The 22,939-nt window shown below is 46.6% G+C and overlaps 1 protein-coding gene across 2 annotated transcripts in view; it reads right to left on the minus strand.

Moving 5' to 3' along the window:
- Positions 1-10,326: 10,326 nt before the first annotated feature.
- Positions 10,327-22,939, minus strand: part of LOC135377123 (uncharacterized) — a 50,484-nt gene continuing 37,871 nt past the window's right edge. For both annotated transcript variants that reach the window (XM_064609431.1, XM_064609430.1), the window contains exons 2-6: positions 19,090-19,214; positions 16,095-16,163; positions 14,142-14,275; positions 14,025-14,077; positions 10,327-11,724 (exon numbers count right to left, since the gene is read on the minus strand). In XM_064609431.1, the coding sequence (XP_064465501.1) occupies positions 11,609-11,724; positions 14,025-14,077; positions 14,142-14,275; positions 16,095-16,163; positions 19,090-19,214 (497 nt within the window). In that variant the 3' untranslated portion in view covers positions 10,327-11,608. The remainder of the gene's footprint in view (positions 11,725-14,024; positions 14,078-14,141; positions 14,276-16,094; positions 16,164-19,089; positions 19,215-22,939) is intronic.

A 22,939-nucleotide genomic window follows, 5' to 3' on the forward strand; every position in this document is an offset into this window, starting at 1 on the left:
CGTAACCATCGTCTCCAATGACGTTTCTGTCCTATGGAAGGCTAATCTGGACTCCTGGTCCTCTGATCATTTTCCCATCTCATCTTCATTTCACCTACTTCATCATCCGTAAGCACCAGATGTACATACTCGATCACTAACTGGGGCACAGTCCGAAAGGCCAACAAATCTGCCTGTAACTCCTTCAACATTATTTAAACAATCCTTCAGGGTGCTGCATGTTCAACCAAATCTGTCACCATCTCTTCCATCCGAACACATCCGGACCTCAAATTCCTCTCCATACGTGCTTCTCGCAGTAGAGCTCTGAGACGAGTGCAACGGACAGGGAGGGGGGGGGGAATATTTATTAGACGAAAAGGGGAAAAAAACGGTGGAAATGTCAGCCGAACGGGACTTCAGCTTGCTATTCCGGAAATAAAAAAATAATAAATAAAATTACGAAATAAGAAATAACTAAAAAGGAAAGAAAAGGGATTAGGATATAAAGGATAAACTAACGAAGGATGAAAGAAGGATGAGGTAGATTAAAGACAAAGATGAAACACAAAAAAAGAGTAACAAACGGTGCAAGAATGATGAGACGGATCACAGATGACTTTAAAAGGAAAGCATGAGGTTAATGCGTTGAGGGTGAGAGAGGGGCACCGAAGAATGAGATTGCACGACTGAGTTCACGGACAGGTACCTCAGATGACTGTATCTCTTATGTGTATTCGTTTGGAAGAGCAAGCCGACCTGCGTCTGGCTGACCTTTCCTTTCTTTTTTCCCAATAAACATATCTCCCTCCTGTATCTCCAATGAAAAAGTTTCTGCTGCCTTCCGAGGACATGCCCGCCGACTCCGGCGCACTCAATGGCATAATTTCACTGCTTCCCTCTCTGCTCATTCATGCTCCTCTTCTGTGTTGAACATCGTCTGATCACATCAGGGTTCTCCAGCGTTCAAGCGACTAGTGGCTGCCCTAGCACTCCTTTCTAGCTGCACTCTATCCAGCCGTGCTGACACCTTCGCCGATTATTTCTACGATCTCAGCGCCTGTTTCATCCACTCCTTCAAGTGAGGCCGCTATGCACTTGGCATGTTTGTGTTCTGTTTATCACGCTAAATGCTTCCATTAATCTCCAACAAATATCCGTTTAGAACGAAGCTAGGCAGAACGTTAAAAGTAATCGCGAACATGGGATACAACATGGCGCGGAATGTTGCGGAATGCTTTAAGCAAAAATCTTTTTCGACTGAATACAACTGCCATGAATTCACGTTTATTATTGTTTCATTGCTTTCACTCTATCACTAATCAATGTGACGTCACGGTATCTCATATCTGTGACATTTTTCTTAAGATAGTTGCTAACGCGGACAATCACAGATGAGGATGAAAGATGTGGCAGTGAAACACGCGTTTGCAATCGTTATTCGCTGTTTGGTAATGCGACTGTTTCGTATTTTCTTTCCATCTAGTGTTTTGCGAGTGATCCGCTCAGTTGTTGCTTGGCTACGATGCAACACAGCGCGCATACACGTTTGCGAATTTACCATCAATCAGAAAATTATTATTTGAGTTTAACAAAAAGCACCTCTGAAATATTTTTTGCTACGTATTGCTAGGAAGACGGTGCATCGTGTGACACCTTCATCACGCTTTTATCCCGACCTCCTCACACCGTATTTTTTCCCTCAAAATTGTCAACAACAAAAAGAACAACGAGGAAGAAATTCCAGAATTTTATATCGCAAAAAATTCGTAAACTGCACACGTTTTCCAAATTTCGTGTATGCCACAAGCGTCGAGCACTCGAGTGCGATGGTGGAAATTGCTGAAAGGTGGTAAGGTGAACTCTCCCCTATCAAATGAAATACTTTCTACCACGCTCCTTGCTTTAGGTACGCCATGATATCTGCTTAAAGTGACACAGGTTTTCGAAGAGCACCGCATCTTTGAGGGGCTCTTCACCCCGTAAGATTAAATTTCTTTAGAAAAGCCCAATGTTTCGTTGCTTCTCAAGTCGTAACGAACAAGCGAAAAGATACGCATAAAATGCTGGGAGGGAGTGGGGTCAAGCGGCATCTCTACATCAACAACAGCATCTACATGGGATGATGATCTACATGGATGGGATGAGGTGGAACAGTGGGCGACGATGACGACGTTCCTCTGCTGGCGCGCGCCGTCGCGCCTGCAAGCGAGTCCTACCGGCACCGTCCTAGCGTGAGGCCATGAACATCTGCAGCTGGGACGCTCCATCATCGCGGGTCAGGACTCAAGTAGGGGAACACCATCTCCTCTACAATTCATTACCCGAACGTGAACACCTTGTTCAGCATGAACCGGCCCAGTCCCATTTTAAATTTCTACAAGACCACATTCGAAGCGATTACTGAAGGTCCGATGCGCCGTTCTTCCGAAAAATCGCCAGGAGACGACGTCAGTTTACCGCGGATCACTCAAAAGGCCGGCTGCTGAAGACCATGGTTGGCTCATCTACACAGCTCAGTTCACAATATGGTCGGACACTCCACGTCACGTCGCCCACACGCTTTGTGATGGCGCTCCTCGGACTTCCAGCAGTGGCACCTTCCCGAGCGTCATGCTCCCACACTAGTCGCGGTACGCCGCTGACGGTTGGACTGCTCCATCCGCCCTGTCATGCAAGCCCTGTCCTCTTCGTCTTCCCACCAGGCTCTGATACAGGATGCTGGCAGCCCATCCAATTGCGGTCAACAGGCACCGCGACCAACGTTCCACCGGGGGCCCGCACGGAGGCCACTCAGTTCTACTCCTGGTCTTCCTGTGGGTAACGATGGTCCTGCCAGGTACTCTCCTTGTCGAGAACACTGTGAGCTCTGCGCTCACGAAGCCGTAGCGATTCCGTCGCCCTATCCCTGCACACCATTCGACGTACCTGCCTGCATCCCGCTTAGGCCCGCCCCTGGAACCATCCCGGCTATCCCTCGTCCGCACCATAGTCAGCACCACAAGCCAAAGACGCAATGCCCAGTCGTCCCTCGTCTACGTGCCGCCGTCATTGTTCCCGTCTTGGTATCGATGCGGACTTCAACCGCAAGAGCCGCATCGCCTCTGAGGGCGGGAGTGATGTGGCTGTCCGTGGACGACGACGAAGGCGTGCCTCAGCGGGCGCACGCCACTGCGCCTGACGAGGCATACACATACAGAAGGATGAGGCATACACATTCGCGCAGACACATGACATTTGGCACGAAATTTCGCGTGGAATGCCGGAGTTCCTGTGTGGGGAAGCGTGCGAGATAGCAACAATATTCAAAAATCGGAAAAAATGAAGCGAACGGAAAGCTCCATCATTTGTGCAACACATCGCGCTCCCTATCCTCTCTGCACACAGTGTACCCGAATAAAATTAAATAATCGTTGATTATATGATGTCGCTGGGTGAGACACGACCGGCTTGCCGCTGTTGGCCTCAATCATGTAGGCAGCGTTACGACTGTAGCCGGGAGAAGATGATCCGAGATGCTGAAAGATGAAGGGTCGATAGCAAGAATGTTGGCCGGTCGCTTCTAAGATTGATCACAAGAAACTATGAATCATATAGTTCTTGGCCTAGTCCTGTTTGATGGAGGAAGCAGGGTATGGACAGCGATTATTTGAGATCATTAATAGATAAAATCTTCAAGATGTGGTCGAGCTCCACATCCTGGATTTGAACCTACACGTAATATACGAGTTGACTAATGCACTGTTTAGGAGTTTTCTTTCACTTTATTATTTTCATTGCAAACATTTCTCCTTATAGCATAGGAGTGATTTCAAATGTTCAGCTTTGAGTTTGGAAATAGAACTGCAAGCTTTTCAGTCCAGGACCGTATGGTCGATATCGTGTCTTGTCATCCGGTGCGTTTCGTGTCTATGCACACGCCGTAGACGCAGATTTTTCCGTCCTGAAAGATCATGTTAGTGTCACAGGTTGTTTATGTTGAAACTGTACTGACTATGCTGTCGTTTACGTTGACACTGGCATGTAGCGTGGAGCGACCATAGTGATGGAGCGTTCTCCTTTCCTGTTAACCGCAGTGGGGCCGCGTTTCTTCATCCCAACTAAGAAAGGCTGTTCACGTTGTTACATGTTCAACTGTATTTCATTCAGGGACCGGAACCGGTGTCTTTTTTTCTATTTCTTTCTTCTGTCTGGTTCTGGTTCGGTTCGGGTTTAGCTCTCCTTAACCGAAATTAGTATATCGGTTCCCTTCGGGTTCGGCCCAGGGAGAACCCCTCCCCTAAGAAAAGAAAAAAAAAAAAGCGGCCATCGGTCGGGACATTTACAGGGAGGAACCGTCACCTTTTCGGTCCTGGTTTAAGCGGTTCATCGGCAGTAATTTTTCTACATCAAAGAGGGCTTTCCCTCATCGTACACGGTTGTAAGAAAGAAGTGTGAGATAACTGTTTCAGGTGAAAACACAAGGCAAGTCATACACACATTTAATATTCATCTGATATTTTACTGTATTGTGGTCTCGTCGTCTGCTGAAAACCAAAAGCGAAGTGGCTTTTAGCGGAACCCGGTCAGGGTTCTCTTTTGCTTCGGGAAAAAGCTGGTGTGATAAAAGTCAGAAACTTTTACCCACATCATAGAAAACAAATAATAAATAAACAAACAAACAAAAAAAAGAGGTCGGTTGGTAGTACAATTATTTCACCTCTGAACCCGTTCACGAATCAGACCGTATCATTTTTTTTTTTCGGTGCAGTTCCAGCTCTGTTCAGGACAAGCAAAAAAAAAATGGATCCGACAGGAAATAACGTTTTTTTTTCGGTTTTCTGCTCAGGTTCACTTGCGGTTCGGATCCCTGATTTTATTTAGACTTTGATGAGCGTTATCGGTCCACATGTCTCCTGAGCTAAAAGTCATTGGTCAGTCAAGGTGTGATAAAAGTCAAAATCTTTTAGCCGCATCATAGAAAAAAAAATTAATAAATAAACAAACAAACAAAAAAGCCGATCGGTAGTAGAATTATATTACCAGTTTCCGAGAACCAGTTCCCGAACCAGTAACCGTATCATTTTCGTTTTTTCGGTTTTTGCAGTTCCTGTTCTGTTCAGGACAAGCAAAAAAAAAAAAAAAAAAAACTGTTCGGGTTCTTTTTGGGTCCGACAGGAAATAACGTTTTTTTTTTCGGTTTTCTGCTCAGGTTCACTTCCGGTTCGGATCCCTGATTTTATTTAGACTTTTGATGAGCGTTATCGGCCCACATGTCTCCTGAGCTTGGCCCCAGAGTTATACCGGCCTTCTCTCCCTCTTTCCAACCCCGTACTTTTATTATCTCGCTACTGAGACTGCCACGTTTCCACACCCCTATGGTCATAGCCACCTGGTGGTGGTAACAGGAAGCTTCAAAATGCTAGCAATCGGCAACGGCGTGACTAAAATACAAGCTCCTTCTGCAGAGACCGAGCAGTACTTACGCCTTTTTCTCCACAAGGCTTGCCATCGAAAGCCGAATTGGATTGGAATATAAAATCCAGCTGATCATCCGAAGTACTGCAGCAGTGGAAGATGCACGGTTTCTTTCTTGAATGGGTTACATTTTGTACCTCGGGCCATTCGTTTACCACTCGTGTTATCTCTCGCTATAACGAAACATATATTAGGAACTACAATATATAACATATCCCTTTTTTTTACAATTTAAGAGTGCAGAAAGGCACTACACGGCAAACAAACACACTCTATGTTTTTTGTTTTTCTCTGAAATATTATCTCCAAAAGGCAGAGATTCTCCAAATCGGGTCTCGCACTATTGAACTATTACGCCTTACGAATGACACTGTTGAATTTATTCTTTCCCGGAGAGGCTGATAAGAGAACATGCAGATGTCTACGGCTTCGGACCTGCTCGTCCAACGAGGCTGGTCAACTTCAATTCGAGACCGAATATTTTGCTACGTGTAATACATCATACATACGTATACACCACGATACGTATAAAATGAGGTAGACAAAACTCCGAAGAAGATGTAAACATCGTAACTAAACAAACATATGTTACACCGTCGTACGTTAAAGGGCTTGTGAACCCATCAGACGAAGTACTACCAAAGACAAATCCTGAAACACCGTCAAAACCAAGTGCAACCTTAGAACGCCTAACTATAAGTCGTCCTAAGGATGAAGTACACTTAAATTATGAGAAAGATATTGTACTTTTCTCTCTTTTTTTTCTGTCTAAACCTAGCCCAACAACGTCAAATTATATTCCTCGCGAAATCAATGACTTGTACGCGTAAAGCTTGGAGGGAATCCTTCTATGATCGGCAAGGCTGAGCGATGGGCAAGACACGTAAACAACACAACAAGCAGGCTGAAATAGCCTTCGTGTTGTGTTGTCATTTGTGTATTGTTTTTGTTGTTGTGTTGTGTACGTGTCTTGCCCATCGCTCAGACTTGCCTATCATGGAGTCTTTTCACCAGCTATCCCGCATCTACCTATCTACGAGGGAATCCCTCATGCTTTCACGTCGTCCGTCGAGAAACAGCTGCTCATATCTTTATTGTGGCTTCCTCTCGGTGTTGCTTATTATACTTGTGAAGTGCGCATAATGTAAAGGGACTGTGTACGTCATGGAGATATTTTACAGCACGCAAGAATATCGAGGAAAAATAATTATTTTTGTCGAGTTTCTTAGCTGACAATACAGTCATCACTGAAGAAACTTCGGCGTAAATCTCTGACGTAAGAGGGACGAAAGCCTACGCTAGCCCCATTCGTTTTCTCGAAACACGTGATAACTTCCACTGTCTCCTCAGTGGTGGAGAGGCCTGATGTGACTTCACCTGCGGATGAGTTCCAGTATTCGCGTTCGATGCCTCCATTGCGCGCCCTGCGCTAATTCCTCCAATAGTACAAGGTCACACCACTGGAAGTCATCGTCTGTCACCCTTATGACGTATTATTGGAAAGAAATGGAATAAGGCTCTGAACCTACAGCATTTCTTCTTCGTGTACGTTAATATGAAATATCATTATTCCATAAGTATCCCTCTGTGTAATGGTTAACTCACATTGCAGAGGCCCCTGTTTCGTGGTTCCTTCCTCAATTCTCCAACTTTCTTGCAGTACTCGTCTTCGTTTGCAATGTTGCCTGGCAGGACGGTGTAGAAGTTCGATGAGACTGAGGTGTTGTACTTTTTGCGGAAACATTCTCTTGCCTGGCTAATATTCTTTCGTTGGAGCTCTCTTCAGTTGCCGAAAAAATCGACACAGATTTTTAGCGTTCAAAACACAAAGTTTAAGCACAATAAGAACAGTAACCGCGCTGAATGTTAGCAGTCACTGAGGAGGTTAGCCAGCTGTAGGACTCGAACCCGCATGTTCTGGATTAGCGGACCAGGGCTACCTTAGAAGTCGCCGAGGGAGGTGTGTTAGCGTAGCTCAGTGGTAGAGCCCCGGACAGGTAATCCAGAAGATGTGGGTTCGAGTCCTATACAGCTGACTAAGCTCTTCAGTGATTCTTCATTCGTCATTAATTTCTTGGGCATTTGAGGCTTTGCACGTATTTGGCCTTTCTGTATGTGTTCCAGCCTCAGAACGTCAATAGCCTCAAGTAACTGTGCATTGCAAGTGTCGACAATTTCACGGGAGACTGCTGAAGGGTTCTGAATTCATCGTTGTGTTGCGAGCATTACACGAACAGATTCGTGCAGGGCCAAGCTGTTTGCCTGAACGAAAGGGGCATTTGCCTTACAGTAGCAACCTTCGTGTTTGCGTGCCTTTCGTGGTCCAATTTTGCAGTGCCGACTAGAGCCCTGGACAGGCAGTCTTTTCTGGGCCCGACCGGGCCCGGGCGCACCGACAAATGACCCGGACCTTTACGTTTTTATGCGGCCCGGCCCGGCGACTCAGCGAATAGAGCCCGGCTCGGCCTCGCCGGGTGACTCAGCGCGTAGATCCCGGCCTAGTATTTCCAGACGTGACGTACGCGTTCACACAAACTTATAAGTAAACTTATAACAAGAGAAGACACTGTCACACACATACAAGAATTGTCGGTTTGACACCACAACAGCACGAGACCAAATTAAATCCAGGACGCGCGCGTGCAAGCGCGTTACCGTTACACTCCCAAGTTTTTGTGGACCTAGAGGATGCCGTCGACAGACTCCTCCCAATCCTTACCCCTCTCACCAAGCTTTGCGAACCTGTTTGTGTAATACGTGAGGAGTCAGGAGCAATGTAAAGTGGCTTTGATAATGATATAGAGGGTCGAATAATACGCAGAATCTAGTGTCCTTCGCCTGTCCTTGCAAATACTATGCACAGGAATGACGCAAGCACGTGATGACATGAACTAATAGTCCTCCATTGCATGGAATTAGCTGCGTGACCCGGTCGAGCCTGACTCTCGGAAGCATGTTTGTCGGCTCGGCCCGCCGTGCTGGCGTCTTTTGTCGGCCCGGGCCGGGCCCGGCGCGGAGCACACAGCCAATAACAAGCCCGGCCCAGCCCGCGGGCCGGGTCGGGGGCCGGTGCAGGGCTCTAGTACCGACAACCTTTCCACGAAATGGCGTAATGTCATATGAGTATCCCAGTCTCGTGTAGTAGCTCTTTACCTATAACCTAAATATTTCGCCAAAGGCGTGAACAGGCACAGAAACTCTACCTCATTGACATGATACAAAGGTTTTCCAGTGTTTCGAACATTTACTCATTATATTCTTGGAGGTATGTCCCATTTGTACGACTAAAGAAGTGATATGACGACGCAGATGATAGCGAACCCGGGCTGGGGGAATGATATCAACCACGTGAGAGAAACAGTTTGGGAGCTCGTTGTTGGCCACCTAAGGGATGACGATGATGCAATATCAGTTGTAGTGCCCGAAGTCTACGTGATTTACGCCTGTGTGACGTTTTCTTTCTGCAACATCAACTGACGAAGGCCGTGCATTACGTGTCGACCTCCACTCATAGCTGCTGTTATCATATCACATGATAACTACAGCTATCATGAAAGTGTCAGTGCTGTAAGGTGGAATCTATGAAGTTAGCGTTACTGTCAAACAGTATATTCCGCAGTACAAAGAACATGAACAACACTCACCCGAGAAAGTTTCTGATGTTACGCATAGTGCAGTTTGAGGGATAGAACAGGTGACTCCGACCTCCTAGCCTCGAAAAATATGGTGTGCAGGATGCAGGTGCACCCAGCCTGAAACTCAGATAAAAAAAAGTTCATTAATTTAAATTTAGCTTTACATCGTACACTGTAAACTGGAAAACACCCTTATGGGTGTAAATGGCTTGTCCTATAACTGACACCTCTTTTTACACCGTACATGGTCTCGAACACCCTTTTTAGAGGGTGTATTGCGTGTAAATCACCCCTGGAAAGGGCGCTTTTCTTTGAAAATGCCCTCTTTTGCACCCTTTAAACACCCTTTTAGGAGGGTGTAAGATCGTTAAACACCCTCCTAAAAAGGTGTATAAAGGGTGCAAAAGACGGCATTTTCAAGGAAAAGCACCATTTCAAAGGGCGTTTTACACGGGATACACCCTCTAAAAAGGGTGTTCCAGACCATACGGTGTAAAAAGAGGAGTCAGTTATAGGACAAGCCATTTACACCCATAAGGGTGTTTTTCAGTTTACAGTGTAAATGCTTAAAAATGAATGAGTGGAGAAAAAACTCGTTAACGTATGCAACCACTTTCGAGTCATCCAAATATTCCTTCTCTTGTTTCCTCGATTCAGGTGTAAAGGCAGCACCAAAAAGGTGTGCGCCATGGGACAAGTGAGTTACACCAAAAAAGTGTTACAAAACTCTACTGTGCAGGGTACTTGAAACCGCAACTCCCCCCACCCCGCTCCTTCTCATGTTAAACGCCTGGGTCACATGACATTGGTTCGTCCCCCGTTGGAGTACGCTTATGTCCACCTCTCACTTGGCGACGCCTGACGAGACGTCGTGATCGGGCGGCGGAAGTAGAGGTGCATTTCTGCCGCCAGGTCAAGGCGCACGACTTTCATGTTCCCACCACAGTGACCTTTGTCTGTGTCATCTTATTGATCTCCAACGTATCATTCTCAGGATTATGGAACAAGGTTAAAACTTGGACGGGTTGGTATGATATTTTAAAATCGATAAAACCCCAGCGCGAAGGTAAAATAAGGGGACGAGACGAACGACCCTAAGCAGCACAATGTACTGAAAGTCGAGTGCAATAGGGGTGGACGGGTAGGTGGAAGACCTTGAACAGGCTCGTGAAACTAACCCAAGCAGCACAATGTACTGAAAGTCGAGTGCAATAGGGGTGGACGGTATGTGTCTTATCAATGTTCCTTAGTTTTACGAGCGTGTTCAAGGCCTTCCACCTACCCGTCCACCCCATTGCACTCGACTTTCAGTACATTGTGCTGCTTGGGAAAGAACATTGATAAGACAGATATACCGTCCACCCCTATTGCACTCAACTTTCAGTACGTTGTTCTGCTTGGGACGAGACGAACACAAACAAAGCGACAAAGCACTGACTGCAACCATATGAGTTTATTTCCGTCCCTACCTTCCCAAGCAGCACAATGTACTGAAAGTCGAGTGCAATAGGGGTGGATGGGTAGGTGGATGGCCTTGAACAGACGCGTGAAACTAAAGAGCATTGATAAGCCACATACCGTGCACCCTATTGCACTCGACTTTCAGTACATTGTGCTGCTTTGGTTTCTTTTAAACCTAATACCTCCTCTCCACACTAGCACAGCATCACGCGAGAAAACATTCTATGCAAGAAAACATTCTATCTTATCAGACAAAGTTACAGACGGCACACTTATACACAAGTTCCCCAATTTCTTTATCGTTGAGGCTTCCAAATATACCAACGCCCCTTGTTTCTTGTTTTGATACAAAACTTCTGTGCTATTTAAGTCGGGTTCGCATCCCTTACACCGTGCGAGGTGCCCACCTAGTGTCGTTTCCATTCTTTTCCTATTTTTGATTATGTTCCGTTAGCCTCGTGTTTAAGCAACGTGTTGTCTGTCCTACATATTTCTACGCACATTTTACTGGAATACAATATACTACCCCTATAGCACACTTAACGTACTTTGTTTGATGTCCAGCTTTACAACCAGTGTTCCGCTCCTTATTTACCCTATTAAGTAGGGAATTAAGACCCCACCCCTTTCTAAGCACGACATCTACCCCAAACTTCTTAGGTAATTTCTTTAACCTATGCGATGCCTTATGCACATACTTAATGACGGTGAACTTATCCTTCTCTCTAACCTTTTCTCGTTTGTCTCCTCTTACCAAACGTGTTAACACACGACTCAATATATCAGTAATAATTGCTTTCGGATAACCAGCCCTCTCAAGTCTATGTATCTGCGCAACACAGCAAACATTCTGTGCTCACGGGATCTCTCGAGCGTGTACGCCGCTCATAGCCCCAGTACCTTCACGGCGGTAAGAGTACCCCCAAAGTGCTTTAAGTACTACTCAGGTACCGCATACTTCAAACACAGCCCATCACTGCGTCTTTCCATTGACTTACGTGCGCCAAAATAGCAGTATTCATCAGCACAGAGCTTCACATGGATGGTAAGTTGCAAACGACAATGAGGCTGTTTACTCACATGCGTGCGAGCTGGAACCCAGCGTAAGGCAAGGCATAAAAATTATTCGCAATGTCGTTGACGAGAACCACCTTTCTTTCGTCGTTACATATTCCGCCCTCCCACGTGATACCTGAAAATAGACAGAAGAGTGTTATTCTCTCGCTCCAAATATTGTTCCCATTGGTCCAGTTACATTGTAACGGGACCCATTCCTTCATTCCCCGCTTCCCCTGGCTCCCAGCTTCCCAGCTCCCGTGGCTCAGTGGTTAGCGTGCTGGCCATGTCACGTCGAGACTGGGAGGTGCCGGCTGTGCTGTCTGGGGTTTTTCCTGGGTTTTCCTCAGACGCTTTCAGACATATGTCGGCACAGTTCCCTTAGAAGTCTGCCCAGGACGCACATTCCCCCAGGGCGTGAGTCGTGACGTTGCCCACATACGTGAGGCCGACAACGGCAAGCCCTATCACCACCACCACCACCACCACCACCCGCTTCCCCTCCAGCAATGGCCCAAGCAGCACATTGTACTGAAAGTCGAGTGCAATAGGGGTGGACGGTATGTGTCTTATCAATGTTCTTCAGTTTCGCAAGCCTGTTCAAGGCCTTCCACCTACCCGTCCACCCCTATTGCACTCGACTTTCAGTACATTGTGCTGCTTGGGGTGGGGGGGGGGGAGAGTATCGCCCCCGGCGATGAAACTCCCCACCCATCATCCTGAAATAAAGTTGTTTGTTGTCTCGCTCCAAAAGCAATATCTGTAAGACAGCGGAGAAAGGAAAAAAGAAACGGGGGTGGGTGGGGGGAATATACATTTATTAAAATGAAAGGTCTGCCAGAAAAAACTAAACAAGAAACTGATACGTCGCAGGACACATTGGCATCAGATGAAGGACAGCGACACAGCTGTTCATGTGCCGGTGGCGTCTTCCGCGAAGTGAAGCCGCATGCGCGTCTGTACGCCCTCGTCGTCAAAGCTGATGCGCCTTAGAATGGCAGTGGCTGTGAGTACCATTCCGTCAGAGACACCGAGCTTGCAAGTGATCAACGCGGATTGAGATAACTGCTGTCACTGTAACATTGCTCGCCATATCCGTTATCTCGTTGTTTGTGTCTTCGCTTCCTCTCGCTGATTTGTCGACGATGCAACGTACAGGACACCTTCTTCAAGAAATTAGACGCTTAACTGTTATCGCCGTAAAACATGCTTCAGTTCGTTCTGAAGTTCCAGTTTTTTTTAATTAAGTTCCACTTTTAATTTATTAAAGCACCGCGTAGTGCCGTAAGAAACTGCTGCCGTAGCAAGCTGGGAGCTGAATTTGTCGCTGGAATTCAGATTCAGGTTACGTCGAACAAACGTCAAGGGATTATCGCAACATTCATTGCCCTTCTTGTTACTTGGCTGTTTTTGATGTGTTTTTTCCTAAATGCATCCGGCATTTTTAGTGTCTCTTCTCCAGAGCTCCGACCCATGTCACGCCCAGGGTGGAAACCTTTACGTTGTTCGATTCGGTTCGGCTTCAGCTCCGCAGCAGCGCAAAATATACCGTTTCCAACCGGTTTGAACCGGTAAAACCGGTACCGATGTTAAATATGAGCGCTCTCTGCTATTAGAGAGGAGCCGACGGTATTTTGAAAAGACAGCTCTCTTCCGGGTTCACAGAAGGACAGTCTCTGGAGCCGAAAGGAGTCAATTTGTGGGAGTTGCATCATTAGCTACAACTGCCTTCCTGCAGGAACAAAGTCACTCATACCAGTTTAGGGACAGTGAGACTAATAGGTTGCTGAGGAATCTCACATTCGGCATTGAAGAGCAGCATCAACAGAACCGAGGAATACAGAGTTTGCACGCAGTGAAGGTACTGATGCGAGTAGTCCTGCGAGGACCGCCACCCAACTGTGTGCAGGGGGCGGCATGTACATGTGGACACATAAAGAGCGGGCCACCAGAGTGACTGGGTGAGACGGGGATAACGTGCGTACCGAGCGAAATTCAGCGAAGACTATCCTATGTGCGAGTGCCATCTATTTCAAAAGACTGCTGGGAGACTTGAGGAACATCTCAGAGGGCGCATCAGGTGGTACGAGTCCATTACATCTCAATCCTTATCAAGGTCTTACAACTATACTCTGGCCAGACCCCAATCTGTGTCTACAACGCTTTGTCTGGTGAGTAACAATTTCTTTTCATGTTCTTCAATACAGGCTCCCTCAACTGATATTGCTTCTGCTTTGTATTGCCAACTGTAGGATGGGACAAGCGTAAGCTTGCAGACATCGCGGTTCAAAAATAGTACTGCCCTCGCCCTAAAAGCGGTAATGATCATAATCCACAAACATCACATTTTTATCAGGATTAATCGCGATGTATCGAATGCTTTCAGGCACTATATATCGACACCTCAATAGACAGACAACGCCGCTGGTGTCGTACCTTGAGGACTGTACAATTTCTTGCCGTTGCTGTCCTTTGTGAAAACCTTCCGTCTGCAATATGGGGAAAACCATATTTATTATAGTACGGGACTAGAAAGTACCGGATATTACTCACCCGCAAAAAACAAACACGATGTCTGACGAATTCATCTCCGGTCGTGTGCTGACGAATTTTGCGATCGAACCGAGACTTGCGTTGAAGTCCACCTCGTTGTCAACCAAGGTAAGAGCAGGTGTAAACCCCGCCTCCTACAAGTACGGACGATCCACCACGTTTAAAATTGCGGGAACTCCCTTAGACTTAAAAGATGTGGCGACAAACATGTCATCATGTTCCAAGTCCCAGGAAAGCATTTTCTGAACCGTAATATATACACACCAAACGTGGTTATTGGACTAAATCAGCAATAATACGTTCGGAAAAAGAAAGAAAGAATAACCACAACAACAACAACAACAACATAGATGAATGGATGATGATGATGTGGTGTGTGTGTGATGACCACGCGCGTTGAAATTGTATACAAATTCAATCTAGAAAGCGAGGAGATGGTAGGGCAAAACAAGCATGGCAGAAGCGGCAAGCACACTGGAGAAACAGGAGGAGATATCCCCAGCGCGCTTTGCTCCGCGCACTGTAAACTGAGAAACACCCTTATGCGGGTAAATGGCTTGTCCTATAACTCACACCACTTTCTACACCGTATGGTCTGGAACACCATTTTTAGAGGGTGTATTCTGTGTAGAACACCCTTTGAAAGGGTGCTATGCCTTCAAAATGCCGTCGTTTGCACCCTTTATACACCCGTTTAGGAGGATGTTTAACTATATATGCTCCTGTGGCTAGGTGCTTGCTGTGCTGTTTGGGGGGTTTTCCTCAGATGCTTTCAGACATATGTCGGCGCAGTTCCCTTAGAAGTCGGCCCAGGACGTACATTCATTTCCCTCTGGGCGTCAGTCGTGACGTTGCCCACCTCTGTGAGTGTCACAACGGCCAGCCCCTTCTCCAGCGCCACCAACACCAGAAAGAGAGATCAAGACTGTGGCCTCAGCCACCCACAGCTGTGAGGATGGTCGCGCTTCCTGTGGCGGGCGGTGTGTAAGACGAGGGACGGCGTAACATATCTCGCGTGCATACGCTTCTTGGAGAACAGTATGCCACGATCACGAATTCTGCGTGCAAAATCTCCTATATTAATCCGTAAAGCGCATAACTATACATCCGCTGCATCTGAGCTCCTTTCTGTGCCGTAAACAGGACATGCAGGCTGGATGTATCCCCGTCCGACACAAGGTACGCCCCCCCTGAGGAAAAGTGCGAAAATCCCTGTTTAAAGAGAAACCCTTCTTACAAAGAACTATCCATAGCCTGAGGAACAAACATGTTGTCTACCACGATCAAAGCATAGCAGTTGATAGAATACAGCAGATCATATCTATCTCTATATCTATATCTCATCCGTAAGCGTCGATCGCGGGTGTCTGTGGGGGGGGGGGGGAGCTAAGCCCCATCGCACTGCTGGAAAATTCCTGAAGGAGTCAGATGGACGATAACGCAATTACGCTTATGAACAAAGAACGGTAGTTTATGTATATTGGTCTGTACAAGTTGTACCAGAAGGCGCTGCGTTCGCTGTATTATCACCAGGACCATAGGAAGGGTCGGCCTGTCCTCACCCCCACCACCTTTCCATTTTTTCAATTGATCTGAGGCCGTGCCTACATCACGTTGTCGTTAGACCCAAACCGCACCCGACACTCTCGCAAAGTTCCTGAATTAACCCCTCATTACGCGCGGTAACCACAGGGACTACATTACCGTTTATCGGACGCAACTGACGCTGCGGTACCGTACGGTGATTAAAGAACGATAAAATAAAAAAAGTACTTCCTTGAGTCCATCAACCTATCATCCCCTGTTCTTACCTGTAAATACAAAACAGAGAGAGCGTGTTAGTTCAAGCTAAACATACTGGACGAAAGCCAAGGAACACTCGGACGGAACACACGCTTGTCCTGTGTGTGCTCTGCCAGTGTGCTCCTTAGCCTTCGCTCGGTACGTTCTTACCTTAGCGTACAACCTCGAAACCTCAAACTTGATTCTCGGATTGGTCATCATTGCAAAAATGACATTGATCTGAAATTTCAAATCACGGCAAGAGAGTATATTAGAACCTGTCAGATAGGACGTAGCGTTAATAACTCTCCATTAAGCAATTAAATCATATTAAGCAATTCTTACGTGTACCATGCTGTGAGTGCAGAAAGAACACATTGTAAACTGAAAAAACACCCTTATGGGTGTAAATGGCCCGTCCTGTAACTCACACCACTTTTTACACCCTATAGTCTGGAACACCCTTTTTAGAGGGTGTATTCTGCGTAAAACACCCTTTGAAAGGGTGCTTTTCCTTGAAAATGCGTTCTTTTGCGTCCTTTTAGGATGGTGTACGATTGTTAAACACCCTCCTAAAAGGGTGTATAAAAGGCGTTATAAAATTAGACGGCGTTTTCATGGAAAAGCACCCGTTCAAAGGGTAGATGGGTAGAAATCCAGCGAACCGGTAGAGATGTAGGAAGGGAGTTGCCTCAGGACAGAAGCCGCCGATATTTCGAACAGAGACTGTTCATCTTCTGGGCACCGTCCTCATCATTGGCATGGTATTTAAAGGAGCATTAAAGTGGTATCTAACATAGCCCAAAACTGCTGTCATCTTGTAAAGCAGTATGTGAAAAGCATTCCCACAAAATATTTCTGTCCAAAGTTGTATCACCACGGTGCAATTAATTTGGAAAATCGCTGCCGCGGTGACAGGCCGGAGCGCTCCAACTGCAGACGACACCTACTCTAGTGTGACGTTCGTGGTAGAGAGCCCCTCATTCGTCCGTAGGAAAAACCGTCTGCTACGAACATTCCTAGCTGCTTCTTGTTGATTTCTATTATTTATATGATTTATATCACGTTTTCTTTAAAAGAAGAAGCATATACGCAGCCTGAGAAAATAATATTACGATCACAAGAGTAATATATCCGTGGCTTCTGTGCAATCTCAGAATTCACAGCAGCAGAAAGCTATTGCGAAGCTGCGTTGTGGAAGCGGTATTGTGGCGCCACCATTTAGCCACTGAACCAACTGCGCGGTGAAAACTGTCGGACAGGCTGCACAGTGTCGAGAAGCACGGGGTTTTTGCTGTACAAACGCAGTTAATTTCGGGCTGCACCACTCGTTCTTCCCGCGGTGCCTGCGGTCCCAAAAAATCGTGGTTGTGTCGTTGACAGCCTTCAAACCCTCCGTTTCGGACATCACGAAGCCGGAGAACGCATGGCGTCTCCCAAGCGGTAGGAGACGCTCCGGCCTGGGCGATGTTGCTCACCTCGATCATGTGATCCCAAGTCCAATGAGGAGCGTCCTCACCACTTGCGTCACATAGTGACGTGTGTGGTGGCGCTCATCACGTGCCTATCGTGAAGGCGAAGGAGGGTGTTTCGCGCGCGGGAGGTTCGGGGAGCTATTGCAGGCGTCCCAATTTAGCTACGGTTGCACTAATTGTGGGAAAACTGTTTTCGGCCGCCTAACATTCCATACTGACCAAAAACAGAAAAAAGTTATGGGCCTCTAGACTGCTCCTTTAAAGGGTTAGGTGTGACGTGTTTAAAGGTTACCATGCCAATGATGAGGACGGTGCCCAGAAGAAGAACAGTCTCTGTTCGAAATATCGTCGGCTTCTGTCCTGAGGCAACTCCCCTCCGTTCAAAGGGTGTTTTACACAGAATACACCCTCTAAAAAGGGTGTTCCAGACCATATACGGTGTAAAAGGTGGTGTGAGTTATAGGACAACCCATTTACCCCCATAAAGGTGTTTTTTCAGTTTATAGTACACACATGACAAAAAGACTCAACTGACACAAACAAGCACTCAACTGGTAATTCGAGTAGATCTACACGTAAGGTTCGTCAGCCTTACAGGTACCTCGTTACTTCATTACTGTGTTGGGTCACAGATACGACGATACCAAAATTTTCAAACCAACGACAGGAGAATCGCTCAGAATCAGTTACCGAAGACGTTTATTTATTACATTCACTTTGCAAAACCAAAGAAGGTACATCAGTGAACATACTTGACCACAGTTTATCATTGCTATATTGTTCCACCAACAAACGCGTTTTGGAGTAGCCAGTCCAGACTGGGTCAGGACTAACATATCCATATTTTTCTATCATGTCCACTCCGATCCATTAACCTTCATAGAATTTTACATCATAATTATAAGCATATTACGCAGATCGCATTAATCAGCTCATTGGACATGCCTTGATAAAGTTACACCGTGAAAAAATCAGTAATCTTGTTTCCATGTGTGGCATGCTGTACTTGTGTTACAACACGTCTCGAAGCATCAACAGGTAGAGCTGAAGACCGCAAAATGCTGTCACTATGCCTGTTATGCCAGTCCAGGGATTCCTAAGGCTCTTCTAGGGCGTCCTTGTCTTCTGATTTATCTGCAGGCTTATTGCACAGCGTTCTCGCCAGGGAACGCTATTGTAGACTAGAGGCAACTAAGGCACCGATAATGTTCACGAATGGTTTAAACTGTCTGACCTTAAAGTTGTCTAAATTATGAATTCTGCTCCTACAAACTTGCACTGAGATGGTTGGGCTGATGCAGCGAGTGTAGCGAAATCGAAGAGGCGTACCGGAAACGACCTTTTCGAATGCTACGTAATAAACGTACTAAATTCGAACGTACTAAACTAAAGCTTCCGATCCGCCTGCAGTAAAGCACCTTGTTTGCTCAGGTTCTCCGTCGAGGTTGGAAAGAATATATGAGGAAGGTCTCCACGCCTGTATATTACTAGAAAGCGGGGATGCAAGGACTGGCAATCAAGGACCTGCATCTATCATGATGAAATGTACCCCGTGTTGAATACAAATAATTGAAGGCCAGTGATATCCAATGTATATTTTGTACTAAGAAATAAATTAGATTACTTTCTGGGTACCCGCCGTGTGAATAATACAACGCGCGTATATGATTCTGTGGCGTCCGGTTGCTTACCGCATTGAAGAACACAGCGGCATACTGCGTTCCCAAGGTTTGGTTACGGAAATTAGCCTGGAAGATGTCGTCATAGGCGACGAAAACTTGAAATGTTATTTGCTCTGGGAGTCCACCCGTTCCACCTGCGAAAGCATGAAAGCAGAAAGGATAACTCAGATGTTCTATGCCTGATCTACGCAGTAAGGTGATGACTAGGCTCTCCAATGGCCCTGGTGATTGCTATGATGCAAGTGAAGAAAGGAAAAAAAGAAAAGAAAAGAAAGAGAACATTGCATTCTATTGACTCAACCGTGAAGCCGAACCAGAGCGCATGGAGAATAAATTCTTTTGTTCTAAAGATATCGTTCTTAGACATCTTGTGTTCCGTGGTTTACTGGCGATCTCTGAAGCTTTCTTTACAATACCCTATTATTTATTTTCGCCCACATGGCAGCGAAGCTATCTTTATGGGTTCCGTATTTGCGCACTGGGGCGTCGCAAGCGATCACCGTCGTTGGTGCCGATCATCGGTCGTCGTTACCCTGCAAGCCATAGACGTCTGTGGAATGTCCAGGTGATATCCCAAACTGGATGTTCGGATGTAGCATGGATCATTGCAGAGAGTCCGTAGACGTCACATGTACGTCCTGGGGACTATGGTTTGTCCCATTTTTCTTTCACATCTCATGAACGTCTCAGCGATGTACTTTGGGTTATTTTGATATTCGCAGGATATTCTCATATCCTTGATTTTAGTTAATATAACTGTGTTCCTTCAGAGATGTTAGACTGTAATCCAGTGCGATGCCACACCTTCTCGTTAGATATGTGAAAATGTTTTTTGTCATTTTATAGCTGTATTCGTGGCAGTGCAAGGTTCATCAGAGTACAGTATAACACTGTGTGACCAACATATGTGCCGTACCTTGCACTATGCTTGAAGATATTGCGTTGGGCGCAGGGGGAAACAGCAGTAACCTCCATTTCCGAACTGAATGAACTACAAATTAAGTTTACAAGTCAAGTGTGGTCTTCGCGACTCCCGTACATCTGCATCGAGTCAAAGTACACCCAAGAGCATTCCAGATACGCCTTCGTGTCAAATATTTTAATTCAGGTTATCGCCGCTATACTATGATTACGTGCTGAGTGGATCTGTCAAACGAATGTTTCTCTGTTGCATGAAGAGTGCTACGTAAATACATTGCTGTTACTTATTTGTTGCATGCTTTTACATGTTCACCCTATATCTCGCGATCACGGAAGCTATTTTTGCTTGCTGCCAGCACTATGGAAAAGTTACAATGAAATTGACATTCGGAAAGATTCTTTAAACGTCCCACATTCATCCGTATATCTCCAGAGGGCTCCATATGACATTCCTGCGACGTTAAATGAGTACTTGAACCCTGCTTTCCTGGATCTCCGATGGTTATCCCTGGGTCTCCGGGCTTATTTTTGAGGTATGTAAACATCCTGAGCACGATACCCTGCAGACCACCTAGGATATCTGTTTGTTGTTGTTGTTGTTGTTTTTTTTTTTAAAACGAAAACGCGAATACGTCGTTGTGGTATGTTTCCTAGATATCCTGTGGATGTCTAGGTATTCCGGACGTTCGCGGTCTTGTATACATGTCCCAGGTATATTTATGGGACCTAGGATACCTGTTTCTTTCTGTTTTTTTTTTAAGACGAAAACGCGAATACGCCGTTCTGGGATATTCGCTAGATATCCTGTGGATGTCCAGGTATTCCGGACGTTCGCGGCCTTGTAGGCATGTCCCAGGGATATTAATGGCACCTAGGTTACTTTTTTTTGAAAAGTCGAAAACGCGAATACGTCATTGTGGGATATTCCCTAGATGTCCTGTGGATGTCCTGGTGCTCCCGACGCTCGCGGCCTTGTAGGCATGTCCCAGGGATATTAATGGGATCTAGGATACCGGTTTTTTTCTTTTTTTGAAAAGACGAAAACGCGAATATGTCGTTCTAGGATATTCCCTCTATGTTCTGTGGATGTAGAGATATTGCGGACGTTCGCAGCCTTGTAGGCATGTCCCAGGGATATTAACGATATTCTGGGCAGATCAAAATTTGCCTTCAACGCGAACGTCGAGCATCGAATTCATCACTTCAGTCTCCTTTCCCAACACCGACGGTCATAGGCTCACGGACTGCCTGCGAAAGCGGAGCAAACGCGCAGAAACGCACTTGCAAAGTCACGAAATGGCGAAGAACGGGCACATGAGGATTCCGGTACACCCACGAGAGAGCAAACGAAGCGGGCTTCCTGGCGGCGCCTGCACGTGTGCTGCCATACCGGAGCTCGTTCACAAATGGTGTTGGCTGTCCCGTGTGAGCTGAAGCAGCGTCAGCATCACTACCGCCGACCAATCGTCTCGTTCATCGTGGCATCGCCCACGCACAAACGCGATAGGCGCGAGAGAGACCAGGGTAGTTCGTCGGCCAGCGTCTATTCATTAACGTCTATGAACTCTTTAGCTCTGCCCTTTACCGACCTAAGGTCTTAACAAACGTCTATCTTGCATTTGGTAACACATCTGCTGTTCCGTTGGTTTATTCATCAACATCTGTCCTCGCCAAATAGGGACGTCATCTTGGTGGCCACATGGTCATCACCGGCCTCCAACGACCTGCGGGGACACGCCGTCTTCTCATTTATGCCTGACATGGGGCAGAGGAGGAGGAGGAGGAGCGTCATTGGGAGGAACCCGAGAGGGTTGCCTGCCTGATTAGGCGGCATGTTTCTCGGGAAGGGAAAGGTGGTGGAGACGATGAGAGGAAAAGGTGAAGTGGAAGACCGAGCGGAATCCGCTCGGGGGGAGGATAGCTACGTCCATGGGCCGACTTCAGGGGAACTGTGCCGGCATACGCCTATTACACATCTGAGGGAAACCCAGGAAAGACCCCAGACGGCACAGCCGGCCCGCGGATTCGAACCGCGGACCTCCCAGTCTCCAAGCGCACGCGTTACCGCTGCGCCACCGGAGCTGGTCTGACATGGTGCAGCCGACAGGATCAGCAGCATTCCATTCTGTTGCGAGGGAAGAATGTCTTTTTTTTCATTCGTTTTTTTTTTTCATTTGCCCCTGCATGAGGCATCCTTTAAATTCATTGGGTCCGATTCTCCTGCGGCACCTATTCTAAAGTTTTCAGTAGTCACTGTTATGTTCATCTCCTTTTCGGAGCATGATAAGAGTTTCCCGAATTTGTCTCTGAAGCTGAAACCTCTCGGACGCCAGAAACATTTCCTTACATTGCACGTTCTCTACGTCGCTGCACATCATTCTTTAAGGCTTACTAACGATTTATCCGAGGTGAACGTTATGCATTTACGCATTTTAAGGTTCCGACTACTAAGACTAGCGTTATCCAGAGGTCTTTTCCACTTCCCCGTTAGTCGTACGCAGTTACGGCGTAATGTTTTGCCATCCACGTCTCCGCCGTCAACGACCAGCGGGTCCACGTCATCATCGCATTTATGCCTGACACCCGATACGCAGGACGTAGCGTCGCTTCTCTTTGCTGACTTAACGTCACGATTCATACTGCGCGTGTCTCGCGAGCGTACATATCTTGTGAAATTATAAATGGGCGCATCCGAAGAACGTCGATTCTTACTAAAGGGCAGACATTGCGAAGATCGGCTCCCGCTGTCAGCCACTCAGCCACTCTAAGGTCAGCCCTGGTTCTAAGGCTGGAACAAAAAGAAGAAAGAAAGAAAGAAAAACAAACGAACACAACACAGCCCTCATGGTCTGTCGTCGGAAATCCAGACGGCAAACGGAGTTGAACCAGGTACCTCCTCGCTCTATTGGCAAATAAGTAAAAACAAAATGAAAGGATT

The sequence above is a fragment of the Ornithodoros turicata genome, chromosome 1 (genome assembly GCF_037126465.1).
Source record: "Ornithodoros turicata isolate Travis chromosome 1, ASM3712646v1, whole genome shotgun sequence".
In the NCBI taxonomy this organism is placed as follows: Eukaryota; Metazoa; Arthropoda; class Arachnida; order Ixodida; family Argasidae; genus Ornithodoros; species Ornithodoros turicata.